The sequence below is a fragment of the Corapipo altera genome, unplaced genomic scaffold (assembly GCF_003945725.1).
Source record: "Corapipo altera isolate COAL_440 unplaced genomic scaffold, ASM394572v1 22b, whole genome shotgun sequence".
NCBI lineage: Eukaryota > Metazoa > Chordata > Aves > Passeriformes > Pipridae > Corapipo > Corapipo altera.
The window spans coordinates 1,424,561-1,442,981 of record NW_020884876.1 but is presented as its reverse complement, the minus strand read 5'-3'; the positions used below and the strand labels follow the sequence as shown (position 1 = coordinate 1,442,981).

Here is an 18,421-nt window from a genome sequence, read left to right as displayed (position 1 = left end):
TGTGTATTAGGGACAAAGATACTGAATCAGATAAATGTAATAAAAAATATAAAGTTATATACCTATCATAGCATTCTAGGCACACCCTTTATTCAGACTGGTTTTAAGATTTAAAAAAGATCTTAAAAGGGCAGTGTGTGAAAATAAATACTAACTTCCCAATTGCTGATACTATTTGTTCCAGTGCAAACCTATTCCATCATTACTGATGGATGCTGTCTGATAAAGGTAAAATGAGATTTGCTGTGTATGTTGGTATCCATGTCACTAATTGAAACTGACACCATGGTGTTTAGAGAATTCCATTTCTCCTCTTGATAAGCGCACAGGCCTAGTTAATTCACTAAGTAACCTTTATTAAATTGAGCAGATGGGAAATCACATTTTTCTTTTTCTTGCATCAGACAGAGGTTAGAAAAAGGTCACTAAGATTTCCTCTGAGACTCAAGATATCAAACACACACAGTATGCTAAATTATTTTTCCTTGGATGTATAGAGCCTGTTTTTCATTTCAGAAGATATTTTGCACTTTATCTCAATATGATACATTCCCATTTCAGTAACACACAAATTACCTCATGCTTGCAGTTGTTTACAGTGTACAGAAAAATATGCTGGGCACTGTGTCAATGAGGTGATCAGGTTGTATTGTTCAAGAACATAGTTGACTCTAAATGCTTTATAGTAACACAGTATTCATGTGAATGCCAGTACACATGGAAGTTAGTTTTTGATAAATGTGCATGATTGGGTAAAGGTAGAAAAGACTGCCCACTGAAATTATTAAACTTGTTGTCTGCTATAGGAAATGGGGTTAAATACAGCCCTGAGTGGAATCTGCAGGTTCACATTGTGTAATGCAAGAATACTTCATTTCCTTGGCTTGTATGAACTGGAGGTGATGCTAAACTCGGATTAAGCATTTGGGTTTTTTTCTTTCCATCCAGTAAACCTGCACTTGCATCTACTTACACAGGAGAGCTCTATTTCCTTCCATTTCTAAAGCAGTCAGAAGAAATAGAACAGGCTTTCTCTCTAATGTGAATTAGTGCTATGTTTTAAATGCTGATAAATTATGTTGGGGTAAACCTTGTGCAGCAAGTAAAGAGAAAATATGATCTCATGTAATAAAAGGGATGTTTCTGCCTCCACCCTCCCACACGTCTCACTGCAACAGTATCCAAAAGGGGGGTTAGTATTTATGCTGAAGTGTACTATCTCTATCTTGGATAAGGAAGGAAATTTACAACAGAAGGGACACAATAAAAAATACAAGTGATATATCAGAGTGGATATCATTACTGCAAACAGCACTGGTAAACAATTGATTTCGTATCACAATTTTTCACATAATCCAAGAATGTGCAAGACTTGATGAAATGTCTTACACGGTTTTAGCACAGTCTTCAGTTTGCTCTGTTTCAGAAGATGTTTAATCTTGATTATATTTATTTTGCAGTGGCTAGAAGATTGCAAAAGAACATTTGGTACTGATGATGGTATTCATGGCACTAACACAGATGCCCAGGTAGGTGTACGTCATTTGTGAGTCTCAGGATATGACATTAAAAAAACATCATTATTGCACAAAAATTCCAATATTTTTAGAGAGATTAAAAATGCATGAAAAGCTTTTCATTTCAGTTATCATCCTATCTTTTGGAAACTCAGAATCTTATGAAGTGGTAGTCTAATAAAAACAGGTCTTTTTAATAAAAGTTGGCAACCTTGGGTTCTAGACTTAATAACACTGAGTAGATAAGCAGACTAGATACCATCTGTGTACTAGCAAGTCTGCTTTTCTGCTGCTGTTTCTAGAAGGAAAAAAAGATTAGCATTCTAATTATATGCTCAGATAAACAGTCTACCCAAAAACCTCTACAGAATTTAATATAATTAGTAATATATAAATACATAAGACCTTTCTGGAGTAAAGTAAGAGTATGGCAAAAAGCTCACAAAACACTTCTCAAGGTATCATCTAACAATAGGTGCAGTAACCTATTAATACTATTTGAATATTTTCTATGTATTTGCATGGCAGTCATCCATGTTAATATTACTAATTGCTGTGGTAAGTGATGGCTTTTCCCCAAGTGGACTAGGACTGGGGTTTTTTTAATATAGAATAGCTGCATAATATTGACACTGTTGGTAAAAAAGCAAATCCAAAAACTGACATTAGTAGGTACAAGGAATCTGCCATCTGAAGTCCTGTAATAAGAACAGTGAAAGATGTAAGAAAGTAGAATTGCAGGTACCAGATGAAATTATCTTTTGCAAAAATCCCAAATCCAAGCTGAGAAAGGAGGAATTTTATTTATTTTATTCAACTTAACTCTTATTCATTGATGCACTTGGTCATGTTTCTGCTGCTAAAAATAGTCTTCAACAACATGAATATCTGTGGTGTCCTTGGACTATTTCTTCTTTTATACAGTTTTCTTTTGCTGTCATATATATATATATATATGTTTGGGTTTTTTTAATTTAATCACAAAAGGCACCTGAAATTTTAGAATAGCAAAACATGTGATAATATGCTGTTGATTTTTTTATTGCATTGAAGTTGCACATTTAAAAAAGAAATCATGCATATAAGTATAGGTAATGCAAAACCAGCAAAATAATTTGCTACCATTTGCAAGGATTTTTGTCTTGCCTATGAACACACAGTATTAGTGCATTTTACACTTGGTTTAAATCTTCATATACTGACAGGTACGTGTTTAGAAATAGGAAGCAACATTTACTATTACAATATAGTAAATGTTCTATATATTAATAAAAAAAGCAGCATTTATGTATTTCAGTCCATATTTATAATGTTGTTTATATACACCAAGAAACTGTTCTAACATTTACTGTGAAGGTAAATGTTACTGTTCCCACTGTATAGCTAGGGAAACTAAGAAATGGAAGAAAAGCAACATGCAGGCTTTCAAATAGCTTGTACAGAGAAAATCCAGGATTCCAAGTGAGGCAGTTTTGCTTGTTCTTCCCAGTTTCTGCAGGGTTTGAACATAGCCTCTGAAAAAGAGTTTATGTGACCATTCACACTGATTATTTTTGGGGACCTGTTTTCATTTTGGTTTTCAGTCCTAGCCTGCGGGGCATGCTGGTAATTCTTTATGTGCTGCTTGTACTCGCAGGTTCAGTTAAAATCATTTTAATATATAGTGTCCCTTGAGAAGAGAGAGTCCTCTTATCCTGCTTCATAAATACACACTATTTACAGAAGTTCTAAATTTGCTCAGGAGAACAGATATTTTTCATTCACTAACACAAATAAGATTTTCTTACTAATTTTTAGCACTGTGGTTCATACAGCTAAGAAATAGTGAGATTAATTCTGTTCTGGCTTGTGCACTGCCAGCAGACTTGCAAGTAAATCTAATTATTCAGTTCTTGCTATTAGTACACACAAGCCTGAAAGAATGCACCTGGACTCTGGCTAGGCTGTTTCTACAGGACAAGCAGGTAGAAAAATCAGATTATTTCTCAAGTAAGCATGTATGTGAAAAACACTGAAACAGCACAAAGACATTTTTAAAAGAAAACCTCTCTTGAATTTTTAAAACGTCGCTATCAAGGTGTTGGAGGAAAGAGATTAATTATGGCTAACAGTAATAATGAGACTTGGCTTTAAGAACACTGGAACTTGATGACTAAAATTATTAAATAGTCAGCCCTGCCATTTCTCAAATCTGATTCTCTGTGCTTCATTAAAGTTACTCATCAAATTCATGTTGACTTTAGCTGTTCAAAATCTTCACAGTGTTCTGTGCATCAGAAGTTTTTGCTTATATAATAATTGTGCTTGTATATAATAGCACAGAGTGCAGAACAAAAACATGCAATGTAACACAAACATGCAATGTTACAGCCTGTTATAGCCTGTTCATCACGTAGTATATAATTTATTATACACATCATGTACAATCATGTGCTTAGTAAAGCTCAACTGCTTCTGTCTGTTGCATCTTCATATGTTTCACTCTCAGGTACGTGGTGTGGGTCCAGTGGGGCTGTCCTGTGCAGGGCAAGGAGTTGGACTTTCATGGTTCTTGTGGGTTCCTTCCAAATCAGGATATTCTGTCATTTGGTTTGCTATGACCACTGTATGTGCTTAAATGCCATCAACACACTTAGTGCTGTACAAAGCACAGAAGTGAAGTTCATGTCAAGTCTGACAAATATATTTTCTGATGATTTTCCCTCTTTCCCGAACATTTTTCTAAAAGAGCTTTTAAAAACCAAGTGCAATTACATTACAGAAATCTCTCAGAGGTGTTGAGAATTGAGTTTAGCAAAGCCAGGAATTTTCTAAACTGAATTCAGAATCTAAATTAACATTACATTTCAAATTTTGAAAGGCATTATTTGTGCTTAAACTCTAGTGGTACAGAACAAGTAAGAAGCATTGTACAGATGTCCAGATCTAAATGTCTTTGATTTTGATTACCTTAAATTTGTGACCTTTCAGACTACACAATGTATAAAGACCAGGGTTATGTGTTACTTATGCTGTGGGACATCAAAGCCAATGCTATCTTTAATTATAGCAGCAAGTAGTTTCATCTTAAATTCAGTCTGTTAACTTTTTACATTCAGGGTGTATTTGGAGCATGTTACTTGTATTTCTTCCTCCATTTTACCTGGGACATCTTTTACCCTAATTAAAATTATTTCCTACACTAATTCTTGCTCTTTTTTCTTTCTTTGTATTTTTGTGACCTGCTCATCTTCTTGCTTAGCAAATGGAAATTCTAGCAGTAAGTGATGGTTCTTGATTTATCAAATACTTAATCATGCCAGTCACCAAACTGTCTCCATCTGTCTTGTCCATTTGTGAAATAATGGTGTCTTGTCATAGACTATTACAGAAATGCTGTGTGCTTGAATTTTGCATCATCTAACTCATTGAACTGTTGGTCCTTTGTAGATAATAGGATCCCGTAGATAGTAGAACATTATAAAGATTATTCCATCAGCAGTAGCTTTTATGTCTGTATGTAAAGTGGTATTAACACTGTCTGCACTTTAGTGTTTTAGATGCATAAAAATGGAACCAAGAGAGTGTATAAGTTAATGCTGCTAGTTCATTTCCTTAAGAATATATGACATGGTATTTTCCAAAATAGAATAAAGGCTATCTTTTATAAAGGAAACATTATTCTTGCCTCCAGGAATGGAATTATTCTCCTCTTATTCATCAGGCAGTGTAAGCTAAGGGCCAGGTTTTATACTGTGCTTACAATACAAATACTCATGGTTATGAAAGACTCCATACTTACAGACCACAGCTGCTTCTTATGGATATTAGATTTTGAATTTAAAACAGTAAAATATCAACAATAAAAGTGATCTGTGAAACATTGTCTTGTTTTCAAGACATGAAATCTTGAAATGATCCAGACATTTCAAAATGCTTTTTGAATCACTTCACATTCCACCCTATGCCCCTTCTTGGAAATGCAACTTACTAAAACGTAAACTTTAAATCTGTGTGAGAGGGGCTACCTGTAAATCTAGAACTCAATGAAGCTTTCACCTGCTTTTCATTAGCTTCTTGCTATGTTAGTTTCAACATTTTTGGCATTTTCTTTAGTAACCAAGTAACTATTTCTAATTTTACCCTTTCTATACTGAAGAAGTTGTGACTTATTGTTTCTTGTATTGGATAGTAGAAGTTTTTCACTTCCTCACTATAACAATGTTGCTTACTTTTGTAGGAGCTGGAGTTGTGTCGGAGGCTATACAAGTTGCATTTTCAGTTGCTGCTTCTGTTCCAAGCCTATTGCAAACTCATCAGTCAAGTAAAAACAATCAAAAAAGAAGCAGAGGTAATGAAAATCAATGCCATTTAGCTTGTTGACATTTTAAAGTCAAACAATTTAAAATACACTTGGATAACATTTTCATCAGTGGGACATCTTTTTAGAAACTAGAGGAGGGTACCAGCTGTTTTACAGCCAATTATTAAGAGATTTAAGTAGACCTTACAAGAACTTTCTGAGATGTTCAATTATCTGTGTTGATTTTTGTACATCTTCCAAGCTCTTAAAAAAAAAAAAGGAATGCGGGGAGTCCAGTGTTGAGGATTTTAAATATTTCAGTAGTGCTCCTGGTGTATTCTAATCAAGCTACAATCAAGGCTTATCAACTGCACTCAACAGTGTTCTGTGACGAAGCCCCTTTCCATCATTCTGGTGTTTCCTATTGCAAACACCATCATTTCCTACCAACTGATTTATTTAACTGTGTCACTGCAGCCACTGTGCAATTCCTCTGCAACCTTAGTTCCCATCCCAAGCAGAGTTAGTAGCACGTTCTAGATGTTTTATGCCTGATTTTCAGTTGTAGTAACTTCAGAAGTAAAAGGTGTCCTTCAGTTGTGCATGTGGTATGTACGTGAAGTTAATTGAGTTAATCTGTATGCATTATGCTATTAATAATATCTTCTGAAAGTTCTACCCTGGGTCTGGAATGCAATAAACAGAGGTAGCAGGAAAAAAAATAGGCTGGGTCTTACTTGATATAGTAGGGAGGAAAATGAAAAAACTGGGTGAAAGTCTTTGGCTTATGAGTAGCCTCGGGAAAAAAAAAGTATGTTCCTCACTTGTATTTTCAGATTTTTGTAGAGACTGCAAATAAGTTTTTTCCTATGTGAAGAATGTTGTGGAAGGTTGGCATCACAACAGTCCCACTTCTTGCCTAACTTAGTCAGATGCAGAATCATGTTCTGAGAGATGCCCTTGTGTTTTACTCATGCATTGGTGCTAAAGCCAAAGATAGTATTATTATATACAGGCTGTATTACAATTCCTTTGCTGGGTTATTACGCTGTCCTTGTAGTAAACACCATTCCTATACTCTTCTGTAGTGTTTAACTTTTCTTGTCAGTTTGTTATTAAGTAACGTAGGGGAAAAGAGATGTGTTTTTTGAAATTAATTTTAAAAGAACTGGGAAGGAAACTTCATCAGGGGAAAGCCCAAATACCCGACTTGGATGCTTGGGCCCATTACATTAAGTTAACTGTATACTTGAACAACTGCAGCAAATGTTTGGGTGTACTTTTTCTGTTTCTCATTTATTAATGTAAAGGGGGGGGGAATGTAAATCTGATCTGCTGAAAATTAAATTGGCTGAAAATACGTTTAAACAGGAAAAGGTAACTTATACTTGTTTTAGGTCATAAACATGTCTGAAGAACTTGCTCTTTTGGAGAGCTGTCTGAAAGAGGCTGAGGCTGCATCTGACAGTGGTATTGAAGAAGTTGAAATTGCAGAGGCTTCCCAAGCTAGCACAGAAACAGCTATTCACTCTCTCATTGAAACCCTGAGAAACAAGGAGTTTGTGTCAGCTGTAGCACAGGTCAAGGCTTTCAGGTAAGTGCTTAAGGATTGCTTTCAGATGTTTCTTAGTGGACCTTTTTAAATTAAAAACAGGGATAGGCACTATTCCAGGTTTTCTCAGCTCTTGCTGGATGTCCTTTTTGAAAAGGACAAGCACTGTTGTTTCATTAAAGCTCTTGCAATTTAAAAAAAAAAGCAATTCTACTAGTACTTGTTTTTTAGAAATGATACAGTTAATTATCAGGACTCTATGGAAGAAACATTTCTCTTGCATTTTCCGATCTCTTCTGTTGAAGTGTCTGTTTAAAGAATAAGAATATGTAAACATTTAATTTTTTTAATGTTTAAATCCATATTGTGTGTTTACAGATCTATTTGGCCCCACGACATCTTTGGCAGTTCTGAAGATGACCCAGTTCAAACACTGCTGCACATATATTTCCGTCACCAGACACTTGGCCAGACTGGCAGCTTCGCAGTTGTAGGCTCCAACCAAGACATGTCTGAGGCCAGCTCAAAGCTGATGGAACTTAATCTAGAAATTCGAGAGTCTCTACGCATGGTGCAATCCTATCAGCTTCTAGGGAAGATCAGACCAGGAATAAATCTTGTGAGCACTGGATTCTGAACAGCTGTCATTTAGAAAAGAACTGATGATGATGACACTTCAGACTATTATTGAGCACCTTTCATGAAAAACATAAAAACAAGCTTCCAGCAATCCTGACAACCACCACAATTTTATCACAGCAAGAAACTGTTTCATCAAAAGTAAAAATCTGAAAATTGAAGTGAACATCCTACTTGACTGCTCTTTCTACACAGCAGCCTGTGTGGCAGTAGTATTTTTTTATTAAATTTATCTATAAAAACTACATGAAAGGAAAAGGGCTTAAATGTAATGCATACATATGCATTATTTTCTGTTGTAACAGAACTCTAAATGATATTTGCAGTAACAGCCTCTATGGGTTGAATCAGTATTGCAGGTGGGATGATGCTAAAATCAAGGCTGGTTTATTTTGGCTGAAGACCTGCAAGGCTTCCTGGCTTTTCCAGCAGTAGTAGATATAATCATCAGCTAATACCTAACGAGACACTTTGCAATGTCATGAAGAATGTGCAGTCCAACATGAGTAGAATGACTTACGACTGCAAAAACTATTGACTTCTCAGTGTTTTATTTGCTTTTGTTGTCTGTAATAAGGAAATTATGTGTGTGAGTTAGAATGTATGGCCATGTGACAGTTTGTTTTTTGAAGGTATGGATGATTGTTAAATAAGGTCTCAGAGCATGCTTAAAAGAGCTGCAAGATTATTTTTGAAGAAATTTTATTTTATTAGATCTAATCCTCATAGTGTGTAAATGTTAGGACATTTAATAATATTTTCAACTGGGATTTCCCAGTGTTTCTAAAAGAAATAATATATCTGTTAACTTTATTGGAATGCTGCTCAGTTCTCTGACCAGTGCTTATGTTACAAATATTGATAACAACTAACCAAAAAGTAGCTGCCTGCAGAGACTTTAAAATGTATATTAAAGATATATGCTGCCCATCAGCAATTCTCATTAGAAGTTAACTTATTTTATTCTGTATATATTCTAGAAACTGTATAGTGCAAAACCAGTATTTTTCTTGTAAATTTGTGCAATGCACTGTTAAAACAGTAGGTGTATAAAGCTATGAGGGGAAGGGGGGTTCCCTCGTGGTAGTCACATGCAGTACTTGCAGTCTGAGTAGTCTGCAGGGTCTGAAGAGTTTGAATGCACGTATATGCGTCTTCATGACTCAACTGCAGCCTAAGGAATTGGGACTATATAGAAAAAAAATAAATTACTGACTACCAAAACATGCAAACAGGCAATATATTCATAGTTCAGTGTCAAAGTCTGTAGCATAAAACAAACTGGATTCTGTTGAAACCAATAGCATTTTGTAGAAAAAAAAAAAAAAGAAAAAAAAACACAGAAAAAAAGAATGTAGTCCCACTATTCCTGTGATTTGAAAGGAACACCTGGTATTTTTATATACATCTCTTACCCACTGTGATTTTTTTTTTTAATGGGCTCTAATTCCAGAGTTTAGAATGTAGAATTGAAATTCTTAGCTCTGCCTTTTTGAGGGAATTAGACCCCACTAGAAATGTAATTATGCTGAAATGCATTAATTGAAGGCACTGTGCACACTGTTGGACTGCTGACAGTAGTTATGTTATCCTAACAAGTTCTGTAACTGGTCAAGGCACATCCATATTCACTGTATTTTTTTTCCCTGTCCCTGATAAAATTGAATTATTTTGATGGTTTTGTGGTACTGTAGGATGGTGTTCTTAATTATTTAATTAGTATTTACCAGGGATAAGTAGTTTTATTTAGAGGCACATTACACTTTTATTTACATCATCTTTTACCAGCTTTTTTTGTAAAAATAAAAGACATTGTATCTGTCATTTTGTGTATTTTTACAAGCTAGAGTTTAAATACTTTAGCCAAGCAGACCAAACACTGACAACAGAAGCCTGGGTGCCCTGAAGTCATGTTTTTTTCCTTTTATGTCCTGTCATTGCAGCAGCATTTTCCTAGGCATCTTCTGAAACTGTTAATGGATTTCTCATGAAACTCAAACCTCAATTCATATATGTCATTCCTTATGCTTTACGTCTTCCTCCATTTATAATAGCTAGTGGAACCTGCCCTATGGAGCAGAAGCACACCAGCTGACTGTGTGATATTGCTTTAACTTTGCGAAGCTTTTCAAAAATTACTCCTCAACTACTGCATAAACTGCCACCCTGCATTACCTGATGCCAGGTCTGTTCCAAATCTGAAGCTATGGTAAAGCTGTCTAGAAAAAAAAACAAAACATCAGACAGCTCCAGTAAGATGCAGAAAACATAGCACTGACTGAGCTAACATGTGCAAAAGAATCCCCTCATGAAAAAGCCATACAGGGCAAGTTCAAGATATCTTTGAAGAACTGGCAACACGAAGGCTGTTTCTTTCCACTTTGCATAATCACATAGGTCAGGAGTTGCTTTCCTTTTTCCTGCTGAGTCTGGGAAGCAGTGCCTATGACACACAGTGTGTGCTGTCAAGGAAATGACAGGGCAGTAAAACTGAAAAGGAACTAGAGAAATACATAACTGTACTTTGGCATCTAGCAGTAAAAGCCCTGAATATATTTATGTAAGAGGGATGACATGTAGAGCTACTATGGAACTGAGGAATGCTACAGGATAAAGGAAAGCTTGTTTAATATGGCTGCCCACTGCCCTCTACTCCTCCAAGTCATAAAGTTTTGCAGTAGCTAATGAAAGCAGGGGTGGCTCTTTGCTGCTACCTGCCCTGGGAGCCTTCATCAACTGCTTGCTTGGACAAGTTGCTGCTGAAGCACCAAGTTCACATCAGCTAGGCCTGTTTTACATCTTATCAAGCAGAACCAACCGCTGCTCTGCTTAGTGCTGTGCTTAGTGGGGATGACAACCCTGAAGTTGTACTAAATTTCACTTTGGGCTATTACTGATAATAATCACGTAAGAGTCACCATTTTCACAGCAAGTAAACCTCAAAGCAACGCTTGTGAGAATACATGTAAAAGTAGGAAGCACTTGACTGCTCATATTGCCATTAGTTGCCATATGATTTGATACTGACATGGCACAGAGCTTCAGTTCTCAGACTCATTATCAATGTGCACAAATTCATCACCATCAGGCTCTCACTGCATCCATCAGGAACAGACCATTAGAATGGGGAAGGCAAATAGGAAAATGTATTGAAGAACACCCTTAGAGGCAAATATGCTCAGAAGTTAGAAGACATCCTAGATCATAGCTGCAAGTGCAAGCTGAGGCAGAGAGGGCCCAAACTGATTCCTCCTCAAGCTGGAGACTTGCCACTGCTCATTACAGTACCTGCAGGTGAGTATAAGGCACACACACCCACAGAAAACTGCCCATCTGCAGGTGTACTTTTCAAGTTGATCAGAGCAAGGGTGAAACTTGCTGTGAAAGCCTGAATGAGCTGGTAAAGCAAGGGACATTTACTTTCACTGTCATACAGGGAAAAACACTTAAGGTAGAAGTATGAAATAAAACAGTATTCTGCTCTGGAGGGGATAGGTCTACTTGTTCCCAGAATGCCTCATGCTGCTATAATAATGAACGCAGCAAGAATAAATAAAATTACTTGGCAATAAATTGGCACTGAAGCATTAAGCCTTAGTCACTGCAGCAGGTTCAAGGGGTATATTGAAATAAAGCAGGAATTTACAGCAAGATGAGTTAAACCTACAGGATTAACACTGCCCCTCAAAACAGACATGTTTGTACAAGGGATATTGTTTGCCTATCCAGCCATATACTAGCTTCCACTTGGAGATGCAAAACCACCTGGCCCTGAAGCTGCTGTACAGCATGGGCTCAGAATAGTTCTCCCTTTAGTCTTTAAAATAGTGGTCTCAAGTAAGCTAGGTACAGATGTAGACAAATTTGTGATAACCAAGATAAATCACTCTTTTCAAAAGAGAAGCTACCTCTAGAGTCCTGCAAAAGGCTTTGTGCATTATGGTGTTTTATTTCAAAATGAGTGTTCAGTAGCATTCTCAGAAAAGTATCTTTTCCTCTAAGTTTACCCAGCTCCTTAGCTAAAGGGTAGACTGGGGGTGGCAGTGTAGGTTTTAGTAGCTCTTGAATCTGCTCAGATAGTGATGCTGTAGTTAGTCCCAGTCAGTTTGTAACACTCTGCTGAAGCATGATGTCCCTACAGAGGGCATCACCACTGACAACACCAAGAGCCCACAGAGAGCATTATCTGGGAGTAAACAGTGCTGGTTCTGTCATTACTACCAAACACCAAGAGTACAATTCCTAGTTACAAACCCAGCCCCAGAAGGGTGTGGGAGTTTGATCCTTCCCTAATGGCAGGCCTCTAAACTATAACTAGATCAAACTCCTCAGCTGTAATCCAGTAAGTGCACAGCTCTAGTGCTTTATCTACGAGTTGAAAAGGAAGCCAGGCAGAAGTGTCACTTCTCTTGATAAGCTTGAACAAGAAAGATGAGCAACACATTTACTAAGAGACCATAATTTCAGTGACTTCGTTCCTCAGCATTTTGTGAAAACTATCCCTGAAAAGCTTTCTTTGGCTTTAGTCTACAGACAAGAACACCAGCTTAGCTAAATGCAGACCAGCTGTACCAGTAAGAGTGACCTAGTTCTTACATAGCTTTTCTCAATCATTTTCTAGTGATGAAAAACAGGTGCAGGATACTTTCTACATGGACTAGAGGTGGGTACAGTAAGTGAATACTATTATGTGTTTAGTTCATGAATGATGGTCTACTAACTACTGCAGATGTTGATTTGATGTTAACTTCAAGTGTTTGACTAGTTCAAGAGTAGGAGCAGTAACAGAAACCGTATCCACCTGAAATTCTACAAGGTCCTGAGTCAGGTGCTTCCAAAACCATCACCAATTTACAAAACAATAGTGGGCTCTTCCCCTGTGCAAGTTACAGAATTTGCAATATGCACCCTCTGAGCTGAGCACAAACCCACCTGATCATTTGAGTATGCTTTGCAGTACTTTTATTTTCATGCTTTCCTAGCTACACCTCACTAAGTATCTTCAACAATACCAACAACAACAAAAAAAATCTGCTCTACTTGCAGTTTTCTAGAAGACCCCTAAACAACACCAAAAAAAAGCCCTATCCCACTCAGATGATGTATTTGAAACTGAATGTGCTATCACAGGAGAGGCGTTTCCCTTTGCATCTGCCACAGAGGTCCTGGCGGTGGGGCCTCTTGGGATCCACGTGGCGCATCTTCACGGGGCAGGTGCACCGCGTCTGCTTGCAGCTCTGAGGGAGAAGGCGGCGGTCGGGGAGGGTGGCCAGACCCAGGGGCCGCCCGGCCCGCGGCTGGGAGGGCGTCCCTTACCTGGCAGGTGATATCCTCCACACGGTACGGGTTGTAGGACTTCTGGCAGGTCCGACAGAACTGCCGAAAATAGACCTGGGGGGAGGCCGGAGTCAGCAGGGGGGTGGCGGCGAGGGGGCCGCGCGGGGACGATCCGAGCCCTACCTTGTTGGTGCCCTGGACGCACCAGACGTAGGCGCTCTCCCAGCGAATGTTGCAGGCCTTGCAGTGGTAGTACCCGTACTTCTGCTCCAGAAACTGCCGGGGACAACCTGTTACTCGACGGGGCGGGCACCTCCGGGCCAGCCCGGCCCCGCTCCACTCCCCCCCGGCCACCCCTCACCTGGAAGCGCAGGCGGGTCTTGCCCGCCGGCGGCTCCCGCTTCTGGGGTGCGGCCGGCAGCTCTGCCGGCGGCTCTGCCGGCTCTGCCCGCGCTGCCTCTGCCACCGCCACCTCCACCTCCTCCTCCTGGCCCGTCTCCGTCGCCGCTGGCGGCTCCGGGGTAGTGGCCGGACGCTGCTCCAGGGGCTCGGCCGGGCGCTGCCCCAGCGGCTCGGCACCACCTTCGGTACCACCCTCGGTGGGCTTCTCCCAGCTTGCCCGCACGGCGGCCGCCTCCGCCTCTCGCTGTTCTCTCAGCGCGGCCGGCTCCTCCTCGACGGCCGCCGCCGCCGCCTTGTCCTGCTGCTGCGGCCGCTGCTCCGGCTCCGCACTCGGCTCCTCCAGGAAGGCGGTGAGTCTGCGGGACGCCATGGGCGAGTAGACGGCGATGGTGCGGGGGAAGCGCACGGCGCGGGTGCTGGTGGTGGCGGGGCTGCCCAGCTCCTGCTCCGCCTCGCGGGGCCGCGGCGCGGCGGGGCCGGGGCGGCGGCGCATCAGCGTGCGGGGCCCGAGCGAGCACTGCACCGAGGCGTCCTGCCGCGGGTTCACCTGCACGCCCACCTCCTTGGTGTTGGCCTTGCGGAGTCGCGGCGTCAGGTTGGGGTTGACCTGGGACAGGATGGCCTTCAGCTGCGCCCGCTGGTAGTTGTCGAAGTACTCGGCGGCCGCCGCCGCGTCCCCGTAACCCGAGAAGTAGCCGCTGCCCCGGGGCCGCCAGCCGCCCGCCGCTCCCCCTTTGCCCTTGGGCGGCGGGTAGCGGTAGGAGTAGGGGTGGTAGGCGGTGTACAGGTAACTCGCCATCCCCTCCTCCGCCATCGCACAGTACCCGGAGTGCCCTCCCTGCAGGGGCGGCCTTAAATACCCCCGGGGCGGGGACGGGCTTCCCCCGCCCCCGACGGGCGCCGGCTTTGCTGCCCCTTCCCGTCTCCGCCTGGTGCTGGGCTTCGGGCAATCCCCCCACGCCACGCACAGTGCCCCAGGTGAACCGGGCAGCGCGGCTTTTAATTACCCCCGCGGGATTAGACAGAGGAGAACACGGGTTTGGTTCGGCTTCGCCATGTATTTGTGGTGAGAACAACGAACACAATGCTTTTACAGCAGGTGGGAGGCACAGAGATACACGCGTGAGGTGGTTTTTCCCTTCATCCATACTGGCACCGAGTTGGCTTTGCCTTTGTAAAACGCTGTCTCCTTCCTTCTACTCATTCCTGCTGCACTCAGCCGGGCAGCAGCCTCCTTGCATAACGTTTTACAGTTACTGGTCTGCATCACAATGATACTTTTTACCTTCCCCCTCCCCCCATTTACTTTTTGAAGAAATAGAACTGTCATGGTAATAAACACACATCACCTTGTACAATGGGAGCAGCTGGAGAAACAATGGAGGCTGGGCAGCTCCTCGAGCGCAGCCCCAGCCCAGTTGCAAGCACAACACACATTCACATCCCAGGGAGTCACCTCTTTATCTCGCCTAAAGCGCTGTCTGCGTTGGCTCCATCTGAATGGAGTTGTGCTCCTCTGTGGTCACTGTGCCATATGAAGTATCGGCTACCTCTTCTTCCTTCAGTTTCTTGTAGGAAATATCTGTGTCTTCCTCTTCTCCGAGTGTATCTTGCTTGTAGCTGTCTCTTCCATACATCTTGTATACCAGTACAAAGAGTCCCGCTTCTGCCGACTGAAAAAGCGCATAAAGCAAGGGAAACATGTACATGCCCCCTATGAGCTCCGGGGGGAAGGTGAGTTTTAGGATGGCGGTGCAGAGCTGGACGTTTTGGCATCCTGTTTCCAAAGACACTGTTCTCCTGCAGTGTGGGGGCATTTTAAAGACCGTGGCTAAGCCATATCCCAAGGCGTACCCTGCTAGAGGCATCAGCACTGCAATGGCGTAGACAGATGCAGGAATGTGTGCCAACAGATCTGGGCCCAGCATGGTCCCAGTCAGGATGAACAGAATCACTAGAGTCACCAAGAGAGACCACAGGGAAATCTGGCAACAGATACAGACATTGAACATATGGGTTATTAGTTTAAAAGGGTAAGCACAGCAGGTAGACACTTGTTAAGAGAGCCTAAACTGTGAAACATGGTTGCGCTGCCCTTCCTGGGTTTGCTCCTGGCTCGGAATTTTGGTGGTGTTTGATCATATCCCAGGAAAGGAAGGGGCTGAGGTCACCCTCCATCATTTTGCTTTGGGATGACTTGCTGGGAATCAAGAGAGCCAGGGCATGTGCTTCACTCTTCCTTTCACAATTAAGCTAATTTAGTTGCATATTTTCAGGAAGCATGGCCATGCTTGCAGGTTGGTTTCACTTGCCCTGGGTGCAAGTGAAGTGGGGAGAAAGCGGGATGCTGGGGAATGCTTCTGGTAGAGGGTCTAGGATGACTCCCAGGGTGCAGTGCCACGCTGCCCTCCTTCCCGTGCACTGTGATAGGGGGTAACCCGCCCTTTCCCTCGCTTTCCGTCTCTGCCCCACCGTTTTATTTCAAGACTGTAAGTCCTGGTATTCCACCTAAGTAGTTGAATATGCCTGTGTGAAGCTACCATCGGTTTGGAGGGACCAGAAAGGTCACTGCCGTCCGACCCCCGTCCACCGGTGTCGCCCCCGGGCATCCCCCCGCAGCGCGGCCGCCCACCTCCCTCCCGGAGCCTGTGCCTACCTTGACCAGGAGGTCGGCGGCGCGGGGGTGCCGGTACCGGATGAGCACCCCCAGGCCGATGGGCAGTAGGGTGCTGCCCAGCGTCAGGCTCACCGCCCCCAGGGGCAACAGCTGCACTACCGCCGTGTTGATCCAGTGGCGGCTGTAGATCCAGAGGCAGAGGGGCATCAGGAAAAGGGCCAGCAGCGTGGAGGAGGCCGTCATGATAATGCTGCGCCGGGGGAACCAAAGAGATACGGATCACCGCCCGCCCGGCCGGGGAGCAGCCCCCTCGGTAAGAAGGCTCTGCAGCCGGCCAGGCGCTTCTCATGGCAAGAGATCCCCCTTCCCCGTCCCGGCCGGGGCGCGGGCAGGCTTTTTTGGGGAGGGGGCAGAAGGCGTGTGTTAGGGTCTGCGTAAGATCTGCCCCGGGAGAAGCAGGAGAGCAGTCTGCAGATTCCCACCCGTGCCCGCCCGTCCGTCCGCGCATCCGTCCGTCCCGCTTCCACCGGCGGCAGGTGCCCAGCAAACCCTCCTCGCGTCCCGGGGCCGCCGCAGCCCGGCCGGCTCGGGGTGAAGGAGAGCGGGGCGCCTACCTGAGATTCATATCCCCGTCGACGAGCACCGACATGAGGTTGGAGAGGTTGCCCCCGGGGCAGCAGCCGCACAGCAGCACGGCCACGGCCGCCACCTCGTCCAGGGCGAAGATGAGGGCGAGGAGGAAGGCCAGCAGCGGCATAGCCACGAATTGCCCCAGCAGCGCCAGCAACAGCCCTACGGGCCGCCGCAGCTGCTGCCCCAGCTGCCCCAGCTCCACGGCGCAGCCCAGCCCCAGCATGGTCACGCAGAGCCCCAGCCCCACCAGCACGCTCAGGCCCTGGCTGAGGGAGCGGTCCCCGAAGGCCTCGCCGCCCCCGGCCAGCGACCCGCCGTCGGGGCCGCCGCCCCCCGCGGCCGCCGGGGGCTGCGCGGAGCTGGCCATGGGCTGCGCGGCCCCGGGGAGCCGCCGGCTCCCGGCCAAGCCCCAGAGCAGGGAGCGGGCGCCGGGGGAGCCGTCAGTGCGGGATGCGGGGACGGCTCGCCCCGGCGGCCGGCAGAGCCCGCATCCCGCCCCGGCTCGGTTCGGCTCTCTGGGCGCTGCCGATGCGCTGCGGCCGCGGTCCCTCGCCGCTGTCTGCTGCAGGCGCCGCCCGCCCGTCCCTGGACCCACGCGGGGCCACCCCCGGCGTGGGCGGTGTCTCGCAGCCGCCTCGACGGCAGGCACTCCCGGCCGCCAGCGCCGCCCGGCCCCGCTGGAGGGAAGCGCAGGCGGCAGAAAGGCTCACGGCCGAAACTCCCTCCCCGGCGGGACCCCGGCAGCCCGAGTCTGGAGCCGGCACAGCCACCTGCATCCTCCCGAGGGCCGGGGCAGGACCTGACTCTTCCAGCGGAGGAACTGAGGTATCAGGGGATTTACTTCGACATCGACATTAAAATTAGCGTCAATTAGCGTCAGTGTCACCCGATGTGGGTGGGCAGCACCAGACCCCTCTGCTGAGGGATAGCCAAGCTTGTTCCCTCTCCAGGCAAATGGCCATCTGATGTGAAAGCTTCGGGAATGCATGAGGAAGGATAGAAAGCCCTTTTAGGAGGTCGAGGAGGCACTGCTTTATGCTGATGGGGTCCCAGAAGCTTCTAAGGAGAAGAGGTACCCTTTAAAGGGTGGTCAGAGGAAGCAGGCAAGCTCACAGGCACACAAGTATTCAAACCAGGGTAAGAAATGTAGTCCACCACCCAAAAATCAAATCCAAGGGTGATTATACTGTTTTCAGTCATAAAATTGTGCTTACAGCATTTACTTTTCATTTAATAATTGTGTCACCCTGTTCCTTCAAAAATAAAGGGCTGCATAGGATGCCAGACTGGACTCACAAGGGCAGGAACTCCCAAGAGAGGAGGGCAGCCTCCGAGGTGACTCTCGCTCTTGGCACCACTACTGACTGTGTCTCAGGAGTGTAACTATATTTTTTGCTTTCACCTGGAGGATTTAGAAGGGTCACAGCCACCACTTCACATTACTGCTCCTGGCTGGGGTAGCTGGCTCAGGCTTCTGCACTTAATGTGAGGCTTTACTCTGC

At 44.3% G+C, this 18,421-nt stretch overlaps 3 protein-coding genes across 15 annotated transcripts in view; 1 reads left to right on the top strand and 2 right to left on the bottom strand.

The window, feature by feature from the left end:
• The window catches only part of FRYL (FRY like transcription coactivator), a 165,378-nt gene extending 155,695 nt beyond the window's left edge, over positions 1–9,683 (top strand). For 10 of the 13 annotated variants that reach the window (XM_027636270.1, XM_027636271.1, XM_027636272.1 and 7 more), the window contains 5 exons: positions 1,461–1,529; positions 4,759–4,776; positions 5,737–5,847; positions 7,197–7,393; positions 7,730–9,683. In XM_027636270.1, coding sequence (XP_027492071.1) covers positions 1,461–1,529; positions 4,759–4,776; positions 5,737–5,847; positions 7,197–7,393; positions 7,730–7,988 — 654 coding nt within the window. In that variant the 3' untranslated portion in view covers positions 7,989–9,683. The remainder of the gene's footprint in view (positions 1–1,460; positions 1,530–4,758; positions 4,777–5,736; positions 5,848–7,196; positions 7,394–7,729) is intronic. The other 3 variants (XM_027636268.1, XM_027636273.1, XM_027636265.1) reach the window with 1 other exon arrangement.
• A 2,891-nt stretch (positions 9,684–12,574) lies between these two features.
• Positions 12,575–14,468, bottom strand: ZAR1 (zygote arrest 1). Its single transcript, XM_027635722.1, has 4 exons — positions 13,629–14,468; positions 13,451–13,543; positions 13,307–13,381; positions 12,575–13,227 (listed from the first exon to the last, which is right to left on the bottom strand). Exons 1-4 carry the CDS (start codon positions 14,466–14,468, stop codon positions 13,084–13,086), a joined length of 1,152 nt encoding a protein of 383 aa, XP_027491523.1. The 3' UTR covers positions 12,575–13,083.
• Positions 14,469–14,716: 248 nt separating this feature from the next.
• Positions 14,717–17,475, bottom strand: SLC10A4 (solute carrier family 10 member 4). Its single transcript, XM_027635902.1, has 3 exons — positions 16,901–17,475; positions 16,326–16,536; positions 14,717–15,654 (listed from the first exon to the last, which is right to left on the bottom strand). Exons 1-3 carry the CDS (start codon positions 17,284–17,286, stop codon positions 15,139–15,141), a joined length of 1,113 nt encoding a protein of 370 aa, XP_027491703.1. The 5' UTR covers positions 17,287–17,475; the 3' UTR covers positions 14,717–15,138.
• Between the last annotated feature and the right edge of the window lie 946 nt (positions 17,476–18,421).

Bases quoted from the DNA above. Each gene is read 5' to 3' on its own strand.
- ZAR1 (XM_027635722.1), bottom strand. From the start codon at position 14,468: ATGGCGAGTTACCTGTACACCGCCTACCACCCCTACTCCTACCGCTAC. The intron at 13,544-13,628 runs GTGAGGGGTGGC...TGTCCCCGGCAG, and splicing joins AGACCCGCCTGCGCTTCCAG to TTTCTGGAGCAGAAGTACGG. The intron at 13,382-13,450 runs GTAGGGCTCGGA...GCCTCCCCCCAG, and splicing joins GCGTCCAGGGCACCAACAAG to GTCTATTTTCGGCAGTTCTG.
- SLC10A4 (XM_027635902.1), bottom strand. From the start codon at position 17,286: ATGGCCAGCTCCGCGCAGCCCCCGGCGGCCGCGGGGGGCGGCGGCCCC. The intron at 16,537-16,900 runs GTAGGCGCCCCG...CCCCCGGCGCAG, and splicing joins GACGGGGATATGAATCTCAG to CATTATCATGACGGCCTCCT. The intron at 15,655-16,325 runs GTAGGCACAGGC...ATCTGTTGCCAG, and splicing joins CCGCCGACCTCCTGGTCAAG to ATTTCCCTGTGGTCTCTCTT.